We start from the raw sequence: 14,085 nt of genomic DNA, 5'->3' as shown, positions 1-14,085 counted from the left end.
GAGAAAGTAAAGCGTACCAAATCACTCAGACTGACACAGCCCCAGGAATCAATAGGAGTATTTTTAACCACTCTCATAAATTTCTTCTTTGCTTCTGCCACTGGAAGTACCAGAATAGATGGAGCCTCTCGGGCACCAACAGAGTCTAATTCATGGTATTTTGGTTTGCTTCTGCAAAAGCTTTAGAAAGACACAGCATGTCCAGGACACGACCATGGCCCACAGCCTTCAATGCATCAGCCACTTTGCTGTGCTCCTAATCTTAAATAAAAAAAAAAAAAAGCCAAAAAATCCCAACATACATACAAACACCAGCAAGAAGCAGAAGCTCTTTCCTGTGCATTTTCCTTCTTCAGGGGATACACTGAAAACATGCTACAGATTAGTCCCAGCTGGAGAGAAGAGCATTCTTCACACCATGTAAAAAAAAAAAAAGACTTTTTTAGACAAGTAATTACACAATTACACAAATAATTGTGTGACTACAGGTCTCACTAACACCAGCTGTCTCCCTCCGAGGTCATATCTTTCTTGCAAACTAAGCGACCTCAATTACAGGGGAAAACACTAAAGCTATACTCCAGTTTGAGGATATTCTGCTACTTAAATTTATTGCTTTTTTCCTTAACGTAGGCACAAAATTTTAATTATTTGAAACTCAGAATCAATAAGGTTGGATCAGCAATGACAGACTGCTACTATCAGACAGCAACAAGTTAAACTCTAATCGAGATCTAAAGTATTTGTTGTTGCTCCGTAAGGAAAAAGGCACATCATGACTATTGGATTACATGAGACTGACATTTGTGATAGTACTATGAAGTTTAATGTTATGATAATTAGTTTTATGTTGATTTTATCTCAGAAATGGCACAAGCTTTGGTGATATTTGCACTCCAGTGAGTCATGTTTCCATGTCTTTTTTCCTATGAGACGATGCAGAAGAAGAAAATCTCAGGAGAAAAAATACCCGAGAGCACGACTGAAGAAGTGATTATTCCTTTTTAACTTCTTCTATCAGAATTAATTCCTATCAGAATTCTAAGCTAGCAAAGGAGTGTTTGTTTGTGCTAAGAAAAAGATTTAATATCTAAATTAAATAAGTGCACTATGCTCAGCTCCCACTGACAGAGTGGCTGGAAATTAATGGCTCTGCCGGCAGAGCTGCCGCTCTCCAGGGAGCGCCATTAACATCAGCCGCTCTGCTGATCAGCGCATCGGCAAAGGGGACACGCACACCCCGAACCATGCTCCCCCCTCGGCTCCCTCCTCCCTGCCTCCAGTTAGCCTCGAGAAGAACTCCACTGCCGTTCTGACAGAAACCTTGTTGTCCCCTGGCAATACGCTGAAAGAATGAACAACAGGTTCGGTTTAAGGCAGGTCTGAAAATTATTGCTACAAAACCCACGAAAGTAAAATGGAAACTCCACTGTGAGAGTACCTAATCAATATTAGTTTCTCTGCGCAAAGGAAAATAAGTTGGATGTTTTTAATGATTTTCATCATGTTCCTATTGTTAAGTGGATACAATAAAACGCAGTTTTTTTATGTCAACCCCACTATTAATTGCTGCGATATCTGATACTGAAAATAATCCTTCATGTTTCTCAAACAGAAAAACCATGGCAAAAGTCCATGTTTTGCACAGGCAGTCAGCAAGGCCAGTAGCACTGTTCTCATGACAAGACCAGTCTCACCCTCCAGTGAACAAACATCTTGATAAATAATCACATCAGAGCTTCTGTCTGCCAGAAAGGCAAAGGGGTGAAAAGACAAAGGGCTATAATAATGATTTCTGTTTAAAAATACTAGAGTGCTTAGCTAAAGACAACTGAAAGATGATGGGGTCCTCTAATCGGACAGAATATGGTTCAGCTATAACAAACAAGCTCTGATGAACATCCTTCCTTCAAAGGGAGAACTGCAGTGCCTGATACACAGATCTGCAAGGATTTGTTCTGGTGATGTTATTTGTATTGGGTGAACACTGAAAGGTGGTAAAGAGTCATTTTCAGCATTGTCTGACATTCAAAAAGAAATCTTTTTGAAGTTCACTCAAAGCCTGATTACTTCACCAGCATCTCCACACTTCCCAGAGACGCATTAGGACATTCCAGTGGCAATTGCAAAACTCTGTGACCTATCACAAATGCTCACTTAGCAGTGCCTATAATCCAGCTGACCTGTTTTGAATATATTCAGGGATGTCATCCAAATGTGAAACTCCAAATGTGGGAAGCATTTCTTATATTTCCAAAAGGAAAATACAGAAAGGGCTTTCTGCTGCCTCTGCTCCTTTACTGCTACCTCCATTTGAGACTTCCCTCTAATTAAGACACATTGTAGTACTGAAGAGCTGTCAGAGCTTCCAGGATAATTTAAAGTACTTGTGAGGGCTTTGACTTACTCCCCATGCTGTGCCTTACAGGGAGGAGTCACTCCTTACTGGTTTTGACACCAACAGACTACTGTAAGCTGTGACAGCCCTATACCCAGTGCACATCTTGCAGCCCAGAATAGACTCTCTCATAATGGCAGAAACAACCTTGTTTTTACAGGAATGGCCTCACAGCATTCTCTCCAGCTTTTCTGTGACTCTGGCTGCCACGCATCACTTGAGCTCCCAGCACTGGGAACCCCACACAGGTCTAGCCATGCTGAGCATCATGTAGCAGAGCAGAGGTTGTGAGTTCATCCATTAATTTAGCTCAGCTTTTGGCTGCTGCAGAGATGCACTGTTTAAAGCATTATTATAAAGTTAGGAGAATATAGATCATCTTTTATTAGGGTTTTCTATGGGTCATTGTTGAACAGTGTTGAGACACAGCCTGGATCCTGACTCCTGCACACTGGGTAAGTCCCAGCAGCATCTCGAGGTGCAGGATCGGTCACCTCACACGCTCTGCCTCACATCTGCTCCAATCATAACCACCCTCTGTTTTACCAAACTGTTGTTTTTCCATACAAGTGTCTCTGGCAATGGATCATCCCTCATTGACACAGGTGCCAACGGAGTTGGACATGTTGATAACAGCCGAGAAGCTGCGTTGGGCCGCTTCCAATTTCTGGCTTCACTGACTCTATTCCCAGGGAATCAAGTTTGCCACAATATTGATTCTGCTAAAAGTGGCTGATGAACTTCTGTATTTAATGGGGCAATAAGAGTTAAAATCTAAATACAACTACTATGTAGTTTAAGGAAAACTAATAACTTTGGAAAAACACATGGGCAAAGAAGAAATGCTACTGTGGAAAGCATGAAACGTATAAGGGATAATAAAAAATATTACTTAAGTAACTGAGAGAAAAGTTATTCTTTAAAACATTCAAATATGAGAAGAAAAATTTATACATTTCACATCACAGATTTTTCAATGGATAAGCAAAACAAACAGAAGAAGGGGCACTGCATGTCTCTGTTACCTACTTTGCAGTTGCAAATAGAAGCTAAATGGAAATCTCATAAGTGACATTTTTAAAGTCTTCCAGTTCTGCCAGATTTAAACAGCATTTTTTTTTCTTATACTTTTTATTTTCTAAGCAAGAACATAACTTCATGGTACTATCTGCTGGCTGCACAAGGTGGATTTCAGCTGTGGCCTTTCCACCAACTAGTACACACAACAAACCACAGGAACAAAAGCTGGACCAATGCACTGAACAAATTTAAAAGCCAGAATCCAACTTATGCCTTTGGAAGCAACAGGCTTTGAAGTCTATAGGCCCTATATGTCTAGAATTCACACAAACTAATTTCATTCTGGTAAAACATGTTACTAGATGAGTTTCATAATGGTGTCAAATAGTTTTACCCTTAATTAGAAAAAGCAGCAGGGCTGAGATTCTGCCCTAATGACTGGCCATCTTTGGGGTCACTTTAACAGATGGAATTTAGAAGTTCAGCAGAAAGAAGGCACATTTTAACCTCAGCAAAACTGAAAGAGTAAAAAGAGTGACAAAGAGACATACCACCTGCGAGGGAGAGGTAAGGATGGAAAGGAGAAGGGGACAAGATCCAAGTACCACTCTGATGCTACTTCATGAAACACTCATAGTGCCCATCTTCTGTTATATGCAAAACAAGCTTCTCCAGTATTCTTCAAAAGATCTCATCAAACACAACAAACAAGCGGCACGAGATGGATAAATAAAAATGGATAAAAAAAAAATTCCTTTTGACAAACAAGGAAATATTTATGGACGGCTATTAAACTTGGATTACTTAACTCAGACTCTGGAGCAGTTGCAAAGTCACCAATCAGCTCTGCTGACTAAATACATATTTATAAACACTTCAGCTGTTTTATTTACCCAATGGACCAAAATGGCTTATTCATTCTGTTCTGGTTTTATTTTGGTCTATCAAGTACAGTTAATGTGCAGTTAGATGCATAATAAAGACTCCTTCAGAAAAGTAATTACATTACCTTACACACAGTAGATTTTTCTTTCCCAAACACCATGAACAACTGGACCATTTCACAGGCTCATAAGGTCTTATTAAAAAAAATATGATGACATGCTAATTACTGAGCTGAAATCTTGCTTGGAAATGTAAAGTCCAAAGGACACATTTACAAACAAAGCAAAGCCCAGCTGGAAAACCACTGATTTAAGCAGCGTATTTGCTGTGGCAGCAGCCAGGGCCATGGCTACAGCACCCAAACTGTTCATTCTCCACAGCCAGTGGGATTTGGTGAGAAATGGATGCGGTGGAAGAAGATAACAGACTCACAGATAAGTGCTGCAAGGACCGCTGATGCTCTCCTCTTCACCACCACCCTGGGAAAGTTCAGCACCTCCAGGAGAAGACAACAGGGTAGCATTGGAGCCTTCACTCCTGTAAACCACAACCCTCCAGGCTGCAGCTCCACATGCCACATCTGCCACAGGCAGAGGCCATGGCCACCTGGTTATAGAATAGGTTCCTGAACTCAGCACAAAAACAATAATTTCTGTCTTATTTTATCTTGTATTTGGGCAGTGAGTTGAAGCTCTGAAATATTAACCTAATTGCCTTATGGTTAAAGCTCAGTTCAGGAAGAAATGGCACATTGAAACCTAATAAGTCTGTAATTGAAAATATACGATGCTCTTACACACTAAGTAGACTAGCAGGATGTTCAAAATTCGTGACTCAAAAACCTGACTGAGCCCATAATCCATCTCGGACTTTGGCTTTTCTAGTTAGAAGTCTGAGTTACTTATTTTGCTAATTCCCGATACAGGCTGGATAAAGTGACTTGCTGGAGAATATTTGCATATTACATTATACTGCCATTATCAGAAACATCTGCTGCCAGCTTTTTATTCAACCCTTACAAAGAAGGTTTTTTTTACATCTGGTCTGAAAACTCAGGGTTTCCAAAGCATTTGCACCTTTCAATATTATTTGCAAGCAGCATGTGACCTCTCCACATGAGAGAGACTTCCAAATCATGCAATGCTCTGCATAACAGTGTTTCTGCAGAATTGTGGCTGGAAAGGAAAGTAGTATTTCATACAAACAGCAATACACTGCTCAGCAAAATTACTACCATGCCTTCAAATCTCATTTTGAATTTCAACCTGGCTGCTGCTAAGGAGGCCTAAGTCAACAAAACCAGTCCATTTGTCTGAAAATCTCTTACTCCTAAGGATAGGTTGTCTTAAAAGACCAGTGCAAACCAGTCCTCTTTACTGATCCGGGTCTATTGGACATAAGTGCTTGTGGGGGAGTGGGAAGATGAAGCCAAGATGAGGTTTGTGGAACAAAGTAGCATCTTCCAAAAGACCACCCAGTTTAGCTGGAAAAAGTAGAGAAGCTTGTAGAATCAAGAGATGTCAGGGTAGGGAAAAATGTGCTTATCTCTCAGGAAGGACAGGCAATTTACAGGCTCTGGAACACAGATTAAAGGGAGAAGTGAAAAAGAGAGGGAGAGACTGCCCTGTGGAATAAAACTAATCTCTCTATTAAGCCTTCATCAAAATTTGGCATTCAAGCTGGCAAGGAGGTTATTCATCTCAGGCAGGAGTTGGCAGCACCGTGACCTGCTGGGACTGACCTCCCCTTGAGAGCACAGAGGATGCTCTTGACTTGCCAGGCTGAGGGACACAGGCACAGGGCAGACACTGCCAGAGGTGCCCTAAGAGTCACAGCATTTAGCATGTACCAAAACACGAAACAGAACAAAAACCACAACAACAGCAACAAACACCACCACACCACACTCTCCTTTAAGTCCAGAAAATATCTCTATTTTCTTAAGTTTCCAAATAACATGAGCTGAGAGCAGAAGAGATCCACCTTCCAGGTTGGATACTACATGCTTCCTGACGTCTCCCTTCAACACGGCTGTATCTTATTTTTTGCGTGCTTTTGACTTAAAATTCTTGCATAGCCTGAAGCCAAAAGCCTGTTCAGTAAGCACTGCCTTGCTGTTAACTGTTCCGAGAAGCTGAGTTGATGAAGTTGGCTTTGTGGTGTGTACTTCGGTCACAAGCTTTAAGTTGGCAAGTCATGTGCAATATAATTGGTTGTAAAAACCCCTAAACATCAAGCAATTCTGGTTTCCTAGAGACAAAGCAGTTGAAGGAGCCACATGAGTGAATAGGCCATTGTTTTGCTGCTGGTCAGTACATGGTTTCAAGCCACAAGTTATCAGCTGTAAATGAGCATCCAGCATCTTCCATTTTCCTACAGTGGAGATACTGCAGTTTGAGATTTCTACATGTGCAGCAGTATCAGGTCCTAAAAGCAGACAATATCCACCCACGATGGATACTAAATACAAGGCAGGCAATTGCAGTATCCTGGCTTTTTTTTTTTTTTTTGTCTTTTTTTAGTAACTTCCCTTGTGTGCCAAGACAAGGTGACTGATCTCCAGCTGTTCCACACATGTTCAGATCAGGAACTGGGATTGTCTAAAGGTGGGCAGCATGGGGTGGCAGCCAGCCACAGCAGCACCAGCGGCTTATTCAGCTGCCAAAACAGCACAGTTTATCCTGCTTTCAGGTGGAAAAAGAGATGCCTTGAAGCACATCCAGACTCAGCACTCTGCACTGGGGATACCTATTTATGAAATATGGTAGTGTAGAATATTTACGTGTATTATTTTGCATCTCCCTATAGAACCTCACAAAGTCTCAGTTTCTGACTCATCTCCATCTTTTTCCTCTCCCCATGCACGGAACTGAAGTTTGAACACCTCCTAAGCTTCCTATGAGCTCTTTCCTCCAACTTGCCACTCATACCAGCTGCCTGGTTTTGCACTTCTGAAGAAGTTTTCACTTCAGTTCCTTTAGGTCCATCAATCTGCTGCTCCAGCAAAGCCACATACTATTCTATTTACTTACTAAACATTCATGCCTCTTCTGCCATGAACAGAATTCATTCCTCCTCCTGCCCCAAAGTATTAATACTTCACTACAGGAACTGATATCTCCATTTACAAGCAGTTTATTGTGCAAAACCTTTCTGCTTCCCGCAGTGCAAGAGCTGTGCATGCAATAGGTTTCCTCCATCTGCTGGCAAAGCTGGGCTCAACCACAGCCCCATTCACATTTTCAAATGTAATCCATTTGAATGAACAAACAGTCATTTGGAAGCCAAACATGACCATGAGGACCAGCGCTGTTTAGTTTAGAAAACCACTCAAACTTCGTGGCTGAGCTGCAATTTACTGCTTGGTGTTTGCAGCTACTCATCCTTGCTCAGAGTCACACACACAATTCTAACAACTATACCAAGACCCTCTGGGAGTATCCATATTAGTTTAATTTACTGTTCTGCATAATGACTTGATTATTTGGGGCTCTTCCCCCTCCACATGGTTTTACTCCCTCTGTTAGCTCTTGCCACTTGGAACCACAAAATATGCCAAGTTATAATTAAACACCATTGCCAATAGATATGTGGGAATGAACAATTTTGCCCCTTTCCCCCCCTCCCCAGTTTTGGTTAGCCTGACTCTCAAATAAAATCCAAATTAAAAAAAATGCCTGGGGCAGCTCCTTGAAAATATTTTTACCTTCATTATTTCTATCTAATCCCCTGCGAGCACTGCACAAACTAGGCATCCCCACTGCATCATGTACTTAAGCAATAATGTTCAAGTGGGATGAGGTACAAAAAACACTCAGGGACTGCAGTTTCCCAAACTTTAAAAAAAATGAGCTAAACATCAGATTAATATTCTGACCCAGTCACGTATCCTTCCCCAGGTAACAGATTGCCATCTACGAATAACATATGCCCTGAAAAAACAGAGATAAAGTTCTCTATGAAAACAGAGCAGCTGAGATGGACAGAGACATGAACCTTTGGTTTCAGTAAAGACTGAGTTATTGTTAAAATCAGTATAATAAACATAGAAACTATTCCTATTTGTGATCCTACAAAACAGATACTTTTAAAGTATAGCCCATCCACTGAACGTAAGGCCCATCCTGAAGATAGAGCTGGTACTTCTGAACATGACAGCTCCAAGTACACAGCATATACATGCAGATACATATAGCTGGTATAGTATATAACCTGGATGTCATTGGGACGGGCAGACAGCTGAGATCCCAGGAGCAGAGCTGCTTCCAAAGAGCAAAAATCAGCCACAGCTACTGATTTTGCTGAGTTTTTGACCTGGTCATAAGGAACAAAACATTTCTTGGACTGAGCAACAGGAAGAGAACAACAGGATGGGAAATTAATAGGTGATTTAACACAAAGTAATTACAGCTGATCACTTCATCACGTTAATGAAAGGTTTGAAGAGAGAAACTGGCCATTCCTGCCAAGTTTCAAGAGCCTTTCATCTTCCATAGATAGGTGGAAATTTGAAATGCGTAAGAAGGGATGAAGTGAATAGAATTTCTAAAGGGCATTACTGTTTTATAACCATGAGTCAGTTTTTCATCCAGAACATAAGAATTTATGTCAAGTGGCAAGTAATGAAATATTTCTTAAGCTGTTGGCTGGATCCTCCACCACTGCTAATTGGTGCAGCCCCAGAGATTTTCAATAAAACTATGGCAAACTTGTCAAAGCTCAGGGTGTGCTCTATTCTACTGCTCCTCATTGTGGTTAGGAAACACACTGTAACATGAGGATTGTGCATCCCTAATAAAAACATATAAAACCAAACAGGGCATCCACAATACAGAGCTTGCAAATACTTCAGAAAGGTTTCAGCCTTTTAACTCAAAACAGCTACAGTTCATATCTTTATGATAGCATGATGGCATCTGACTGAATAAATCTGGAGCTGCATCTCATTTAATAAGATTGTATGGACAAACAGAGTGGAAGCAATCTGCTTGAACATTTCTTGCCTGAATGGTTTCAAAAGCATCTTTTGACACTAATTTGTTGAATGGATAGCTGTGAGCAACATAAAAACAAATTAAAAGTTCTACATGTTTGGGCTAGACTCTCAACTAGTAAAAAGCAAAGGTGATCCATTAAATTCAGCGTGGCTTTGCTCACTTGTATCTACTGAAGATGTGGCTCTTCATGCTTGATGTGACTATACATGCACTTGCATATACAGTTATCCTCAGCAGACAATTTATTCTAGTACTGAGCATCCTTTAGCCCCACATCGCCAACAGGAGCAGGAGCATTTGTCAGCTCCAGAAGTTACAGAATTAGTCCCCATGTTCTTGCAACAAAATAGCTGGGGAAATCCCAGAGGTCCCATTCTGCTAGAGGTGGAATTTGATGAACGTATATGGCTTTTACATACACAAATTGTGTGGTCATTCATCCACACTCATTATACAGTGAAAGCTCACCAGTCTTTGGTATTAAGATCTGGCACCGTCAAGCCAAATGCTCCCAGGTGTTCCCTTCAGAGCATGGCCCAGTGCCGCTCTGACCTAACAGAAACCCTTTAGTCTCCCAACATTCTGCTGCACGTTACCCTTCATTTTTTCCACTTAATACCTGTTGTCTCCACCTGATCTTCACAAACCGCTGCTGTTCGCAGCTCCCTGCCTCTGTTCTGCTCTCCTGCATCGTTTCACTGGACAGGGCAGCTGATGAAAGTGTGCAGGTTATTAACATTTTTGCTTAGTTTCCCGCACACTAAGGGCAGGTAGTTCATAGGAACCAGCAACAATGCTAACACCTGAAGCCATATGAAAATATACAGAGTAAAAAATGAACAGGTCTTTAGAAATGGGGACAGAAGACTGGATAACTGAAAAAGGGTCTGCCTGCTCTAACTTGCCCCTCAAATTTAGTTTAAAAGAGCAATATGACGAGATGGTATTCAAATCCTGTGCTTGTTTACCAAATGCTGGGTTTTCTCAAGTTTGTTGTTATTTTTTTTTTAAAGCTAGCAACACAATCTCACACCATATTATGTTTTTCATTACATGAGCGTAACACAGATGGAAACTGCAGTGGGTCGTATGCATGACCCACTGAGAGCAAAATTTCAACTTAATGAGCTTAAACTGAATGTAGGAAAATATACTTGCAGCTTCTAATCAACTACCAGAATGAGGTTTTTTGAGTTAAAAGATCATTTTTTGTCAAAAAGGATAATATTCAAACACCAGTTAAGCATCCCAGAAACAAAAGAGATCTGCAGCCATTTCCATTGAAATTCAGAAAGAAATCAGTCTTCATACATTATGGTGGAAGACGGCTGCCAGCTGCAGTCAGGGAAGCATCTCCCCTCCATACCACAGCAATTAAAAGATCATGTAATTATAGCTGATCTATCACCCACAGAAGTCAAAGGAAAGCCATTCATCGGCTGTAATGGGCTTTGGAGCAGCTTCAAAATTTCTCCAGCACATGTAATCCTGACACCTCGGAAACCAAAAAGGCTCCCAGATTAACTACGCTCATCCAGAGCTGAAAAAGGAAGGTGTTTTCACATCTCTTTCTTTCATCTAATACAAACACAATCCAGCACAACTAACCATCAGCCATCCATTAAATAGACTATTTGTTGAAGGAAATAAGGACGGCAAGTTAGTATTTACCCACAGACCAAGACTTTGTTTCCTTTGAAAAAAAAAAAGTTTCAAACTAAAGGACTCAAACCTTTTGTCAAAAAAATATTCTGGAAAGTGTGATCCAGGACTGCCTCTCCTTTCACCAAAAGCTCTTTTCTAATTATCCTAGTTCATCTGTGAGCATGGGATAATAAAAGGCACAGAGCAAGTTCACTGCAGCTCTCCCTGTGTCATGAGTTCTATTTGATATTTTTAACTTTCAAAGTTTTTTTTAGCTTTTCAACAGAAAGCCAAATCTTCCACCAAGGGAAGGCAACAAGCATAAACTCCCACCCTCAAAGACTTTCCAATCATCTAGTTTCCTCAGGTAAAAAACCATTATCCACAAAAATTACCATTTCAGGGGAAAAAGGCCTGAACCTTAAAAATCAGATCATACCATATCATAAAATTTCTAATAAATCCTTTCATGCATATAACAAACATTTAAGCCCTCCTGTTATTTTTTTTCCAGCACTGAGTGGTATCTGCTCTGCACACATTTTAATACTGAACAGGTTTCTGAAGGAGGCTTTTGTTGAATTATTTTATAGGCACTATTGAGGACTAACTCCAGAGAGGAAGATACTTAATCATTGCTGAAAATCCCCAGGTAGCTCCACAAATCCACAGGCTTTTGTGACCAAGATGTATTTATCATGTTTGTTAGCATTTTCTTCTTGACTTCTGAGGAGTTTGCAGTTCTTCAGACATACTTGATTATTCACAGATCATGTTGCTGGGCATAAGCCAAATTTATCTGTAAACCTTAACTCCCCAACTACCATCCCTTTCTCTCCACTCTATCCATGGATCTAAGAAGCTTTCTGATAGAGGAGTTCGTTATATCCAAGTCATTTCTGGAAAAAAAAAAAAAAAAAGGTAGAGTTTCACCCCTCCAAGTGGAAGCCAAGTCTTACCCATCGTGTGGAGGCAAGGAGAAATCGACCTGAGCCTGGAAATTTGGTGTCTAGAGGCGCTGGCCTCAAAATCCATTTTTTGTTCTGAAATAACATTTTCCAAGCACCCATATGATCTATAAACTCAGTCCTGCTTTCAAAAATTGCTTTAAGTTTCTGTAGGTGTCGGTTACTTCCACTGGGAAATAAATTTTGGAGACCCAAATCATATCAAACATCTCCATATCCAGGATCCCAGGATGCTCTTCTGCATCTCAAAGCAACCCTGAACCATCCAAGAGCCCTCCTTAGTCTAAGACCAATGGAAGTCCAGTAAAACTGGATCTCTCCATGAAGAGTAGCAGAAGTTTGACCAAACACACACACATACTGGAAACATGAGCTAAATAGAATTCACCTTCAGCAACAGCCATATATTTTATTTATTCAAGACTTTGCTGCCTCAATCTCACAGGAAAAAAAAAAAACCAACACACACTATAAACACATATAACAACAACAACAAATAAAAAAGAGATTATGTGCCTAGATGAAAAGTTACCCTTGGACCTGACCTTTTCCATTTATGCAGTAGAACAGTGGTAGTTACAACCTCTTCCCAATATACAGAATGTCAGAAGCAATTAAAGATGCTGGAACGGAACACGGAATACATTAATCTGTTGCACAGGAGAGTGCCACCCGCTTCCCATTGTACCCAGACAGATGAAGCAACTAACTGCCTGATCCGGAAAACATCTGCTAAACAAAATCAAAATTAATGATAACCAGGATGAGCTCTTTGATGGCCAATTCTCACCCAGCTGCTGGGATCCATCACAGAGCAGCTAATTAGTTACTAATGCACAAGAGTTTCCAGAGCAGGATCTGAGCTCAGGGCACCAGCACAACTCGCATTTAACACTGCTGCACTCTGGGGTGGATTTGCAGTGTGCCAATGCATGGAAAGCCTGGTCTGGAGCTTTTTCTCCTCAAAATGCTCCAGGGTCAGAGTTCAGATCCTCTGCCAGCACCCAACAAACCTTGACGTGCAACCCAATACCACCATGCAGTTCTGTGCCGGAAGAGGCCCTTTCCATTGGAAAAACATTTGCAACACTAAAAACTGCCAGACAAGCGTTGGAACATATTCTTTTTGAAATCCCACAGCAGTACACTCTTCCAAGTGTGTAAACTCATGTTTGTTTAAAAAGTTACTGCAAGAGCACTCCACACCAACACACATATTGAGAGAAAACTGGTTTTTTTCCTACCTTTTCTTCTTGTAACTTCAAATCTTCTGGAGTCCTACAAGGCAAAAGAGAATTTTTTGTTTTTTTCTTTAATACGAGAATTGTTCAAAGGCAGCATGAACAGAAACCCCTAAAACACATTAGTCATTGTCCCAGGGAAGCATCTATGAAGGTCTACAGAACGAGGAGTAAATACAACCATACATTTCAGTTTGTCCACAAATATTTAATGGATCAATATATCACCTAAAATGATTCATCATTCTGTGATAAGTTACATGGCACAGCACAAAACCTTTCTTGAAAATGGATTTTTTTTCCCTCTATTGATGTTAAAAGGGAGCAGCTAGAGGGTTATTATTACTGTACCACAGATTTAAAGTTGAGTAGGGAGGAGCCATTACAGATATTTTTAGCAGAGAGTTGTTCAAATACCTGAAGAATTTCAAAGCAACCTGACTACTCACACTTAGAGCTGAGGGCTCATTTCAGTCCTTGCACACCTACATCATTTGCCCTATTTCTTGCAAAGCATCACTGCCATCTCTAAAGAAACTTCTTTTAAAGACAACATTGCATAAGGTGTTGAGGCTGTTGCATTCCCAGACAACACTACCTACTTGTACTAATAGTGCATCGCAGATGAATAAATATTTAATTCCAAGAAGTAACATTATTTATGAGTTAATTACAAATACTTATTTCCGTCATTCGAGTTAGTTCTTGCAACCAGTGCCACCTGGTCCCAGCACCATCTCCACCATGGTACAGCCCTACAGAGGCAAGAGGAGCAAGCTCACCAAACCCCTGACAAAAGCTCATAAAACTGTTTTTTATTCCTGTGGACATGCCTTGTCTAACCTCGTGTCATTCCCTTAGTGCTCACTGTTCTCCGATGTTTGTTTATCAGAGAATGAAATAACAAAAATGTTTGTTTCTTTCCTCCTTTT

At 40.6% G+C, this 14,085-nt stretch overlaps 1 protein-coding gene across 1 annotated transcript in view; it reads right to left on the bottom strand.

The window, feature by feature from the left end:
- Positions 1-14,085, bottom strand: part of FSTL4 (follistatin like 4) — a 208,091-nt gene that overhangs the window by 181,268 nt on the left and 12,738 nt on the right. The window contains exon 2 of the mRNA XM_080353521.1: positions 13,157-13,190. Within this exon, the coding sequence (XP_080209647.1) occupies positions 13,157-13,190 (34 nt within the window). The remainder of the gene's footprint in view (positions 1-13,156; positions 13,191-14,085) is intronic.

This window comes from Nesoenas mayeri (assembly GCF_963082525.1).
Source record: "Nesoenas mayeri genome assembly, chromosome: 14".
In the NCBI taxonomy this organism is placed as follows: domain Eukaryota; kingdom Metazoa; phylum Chordata; class Aves; order Columbiformes; family Columbidae; genus Nesoenas; species Nesoenas mayeri.
The sequence above is the reverse complement of the archived record's forward strand: the minus strand, read 5'-3'. Positions and strand labels throughout refer to the sequence as shown.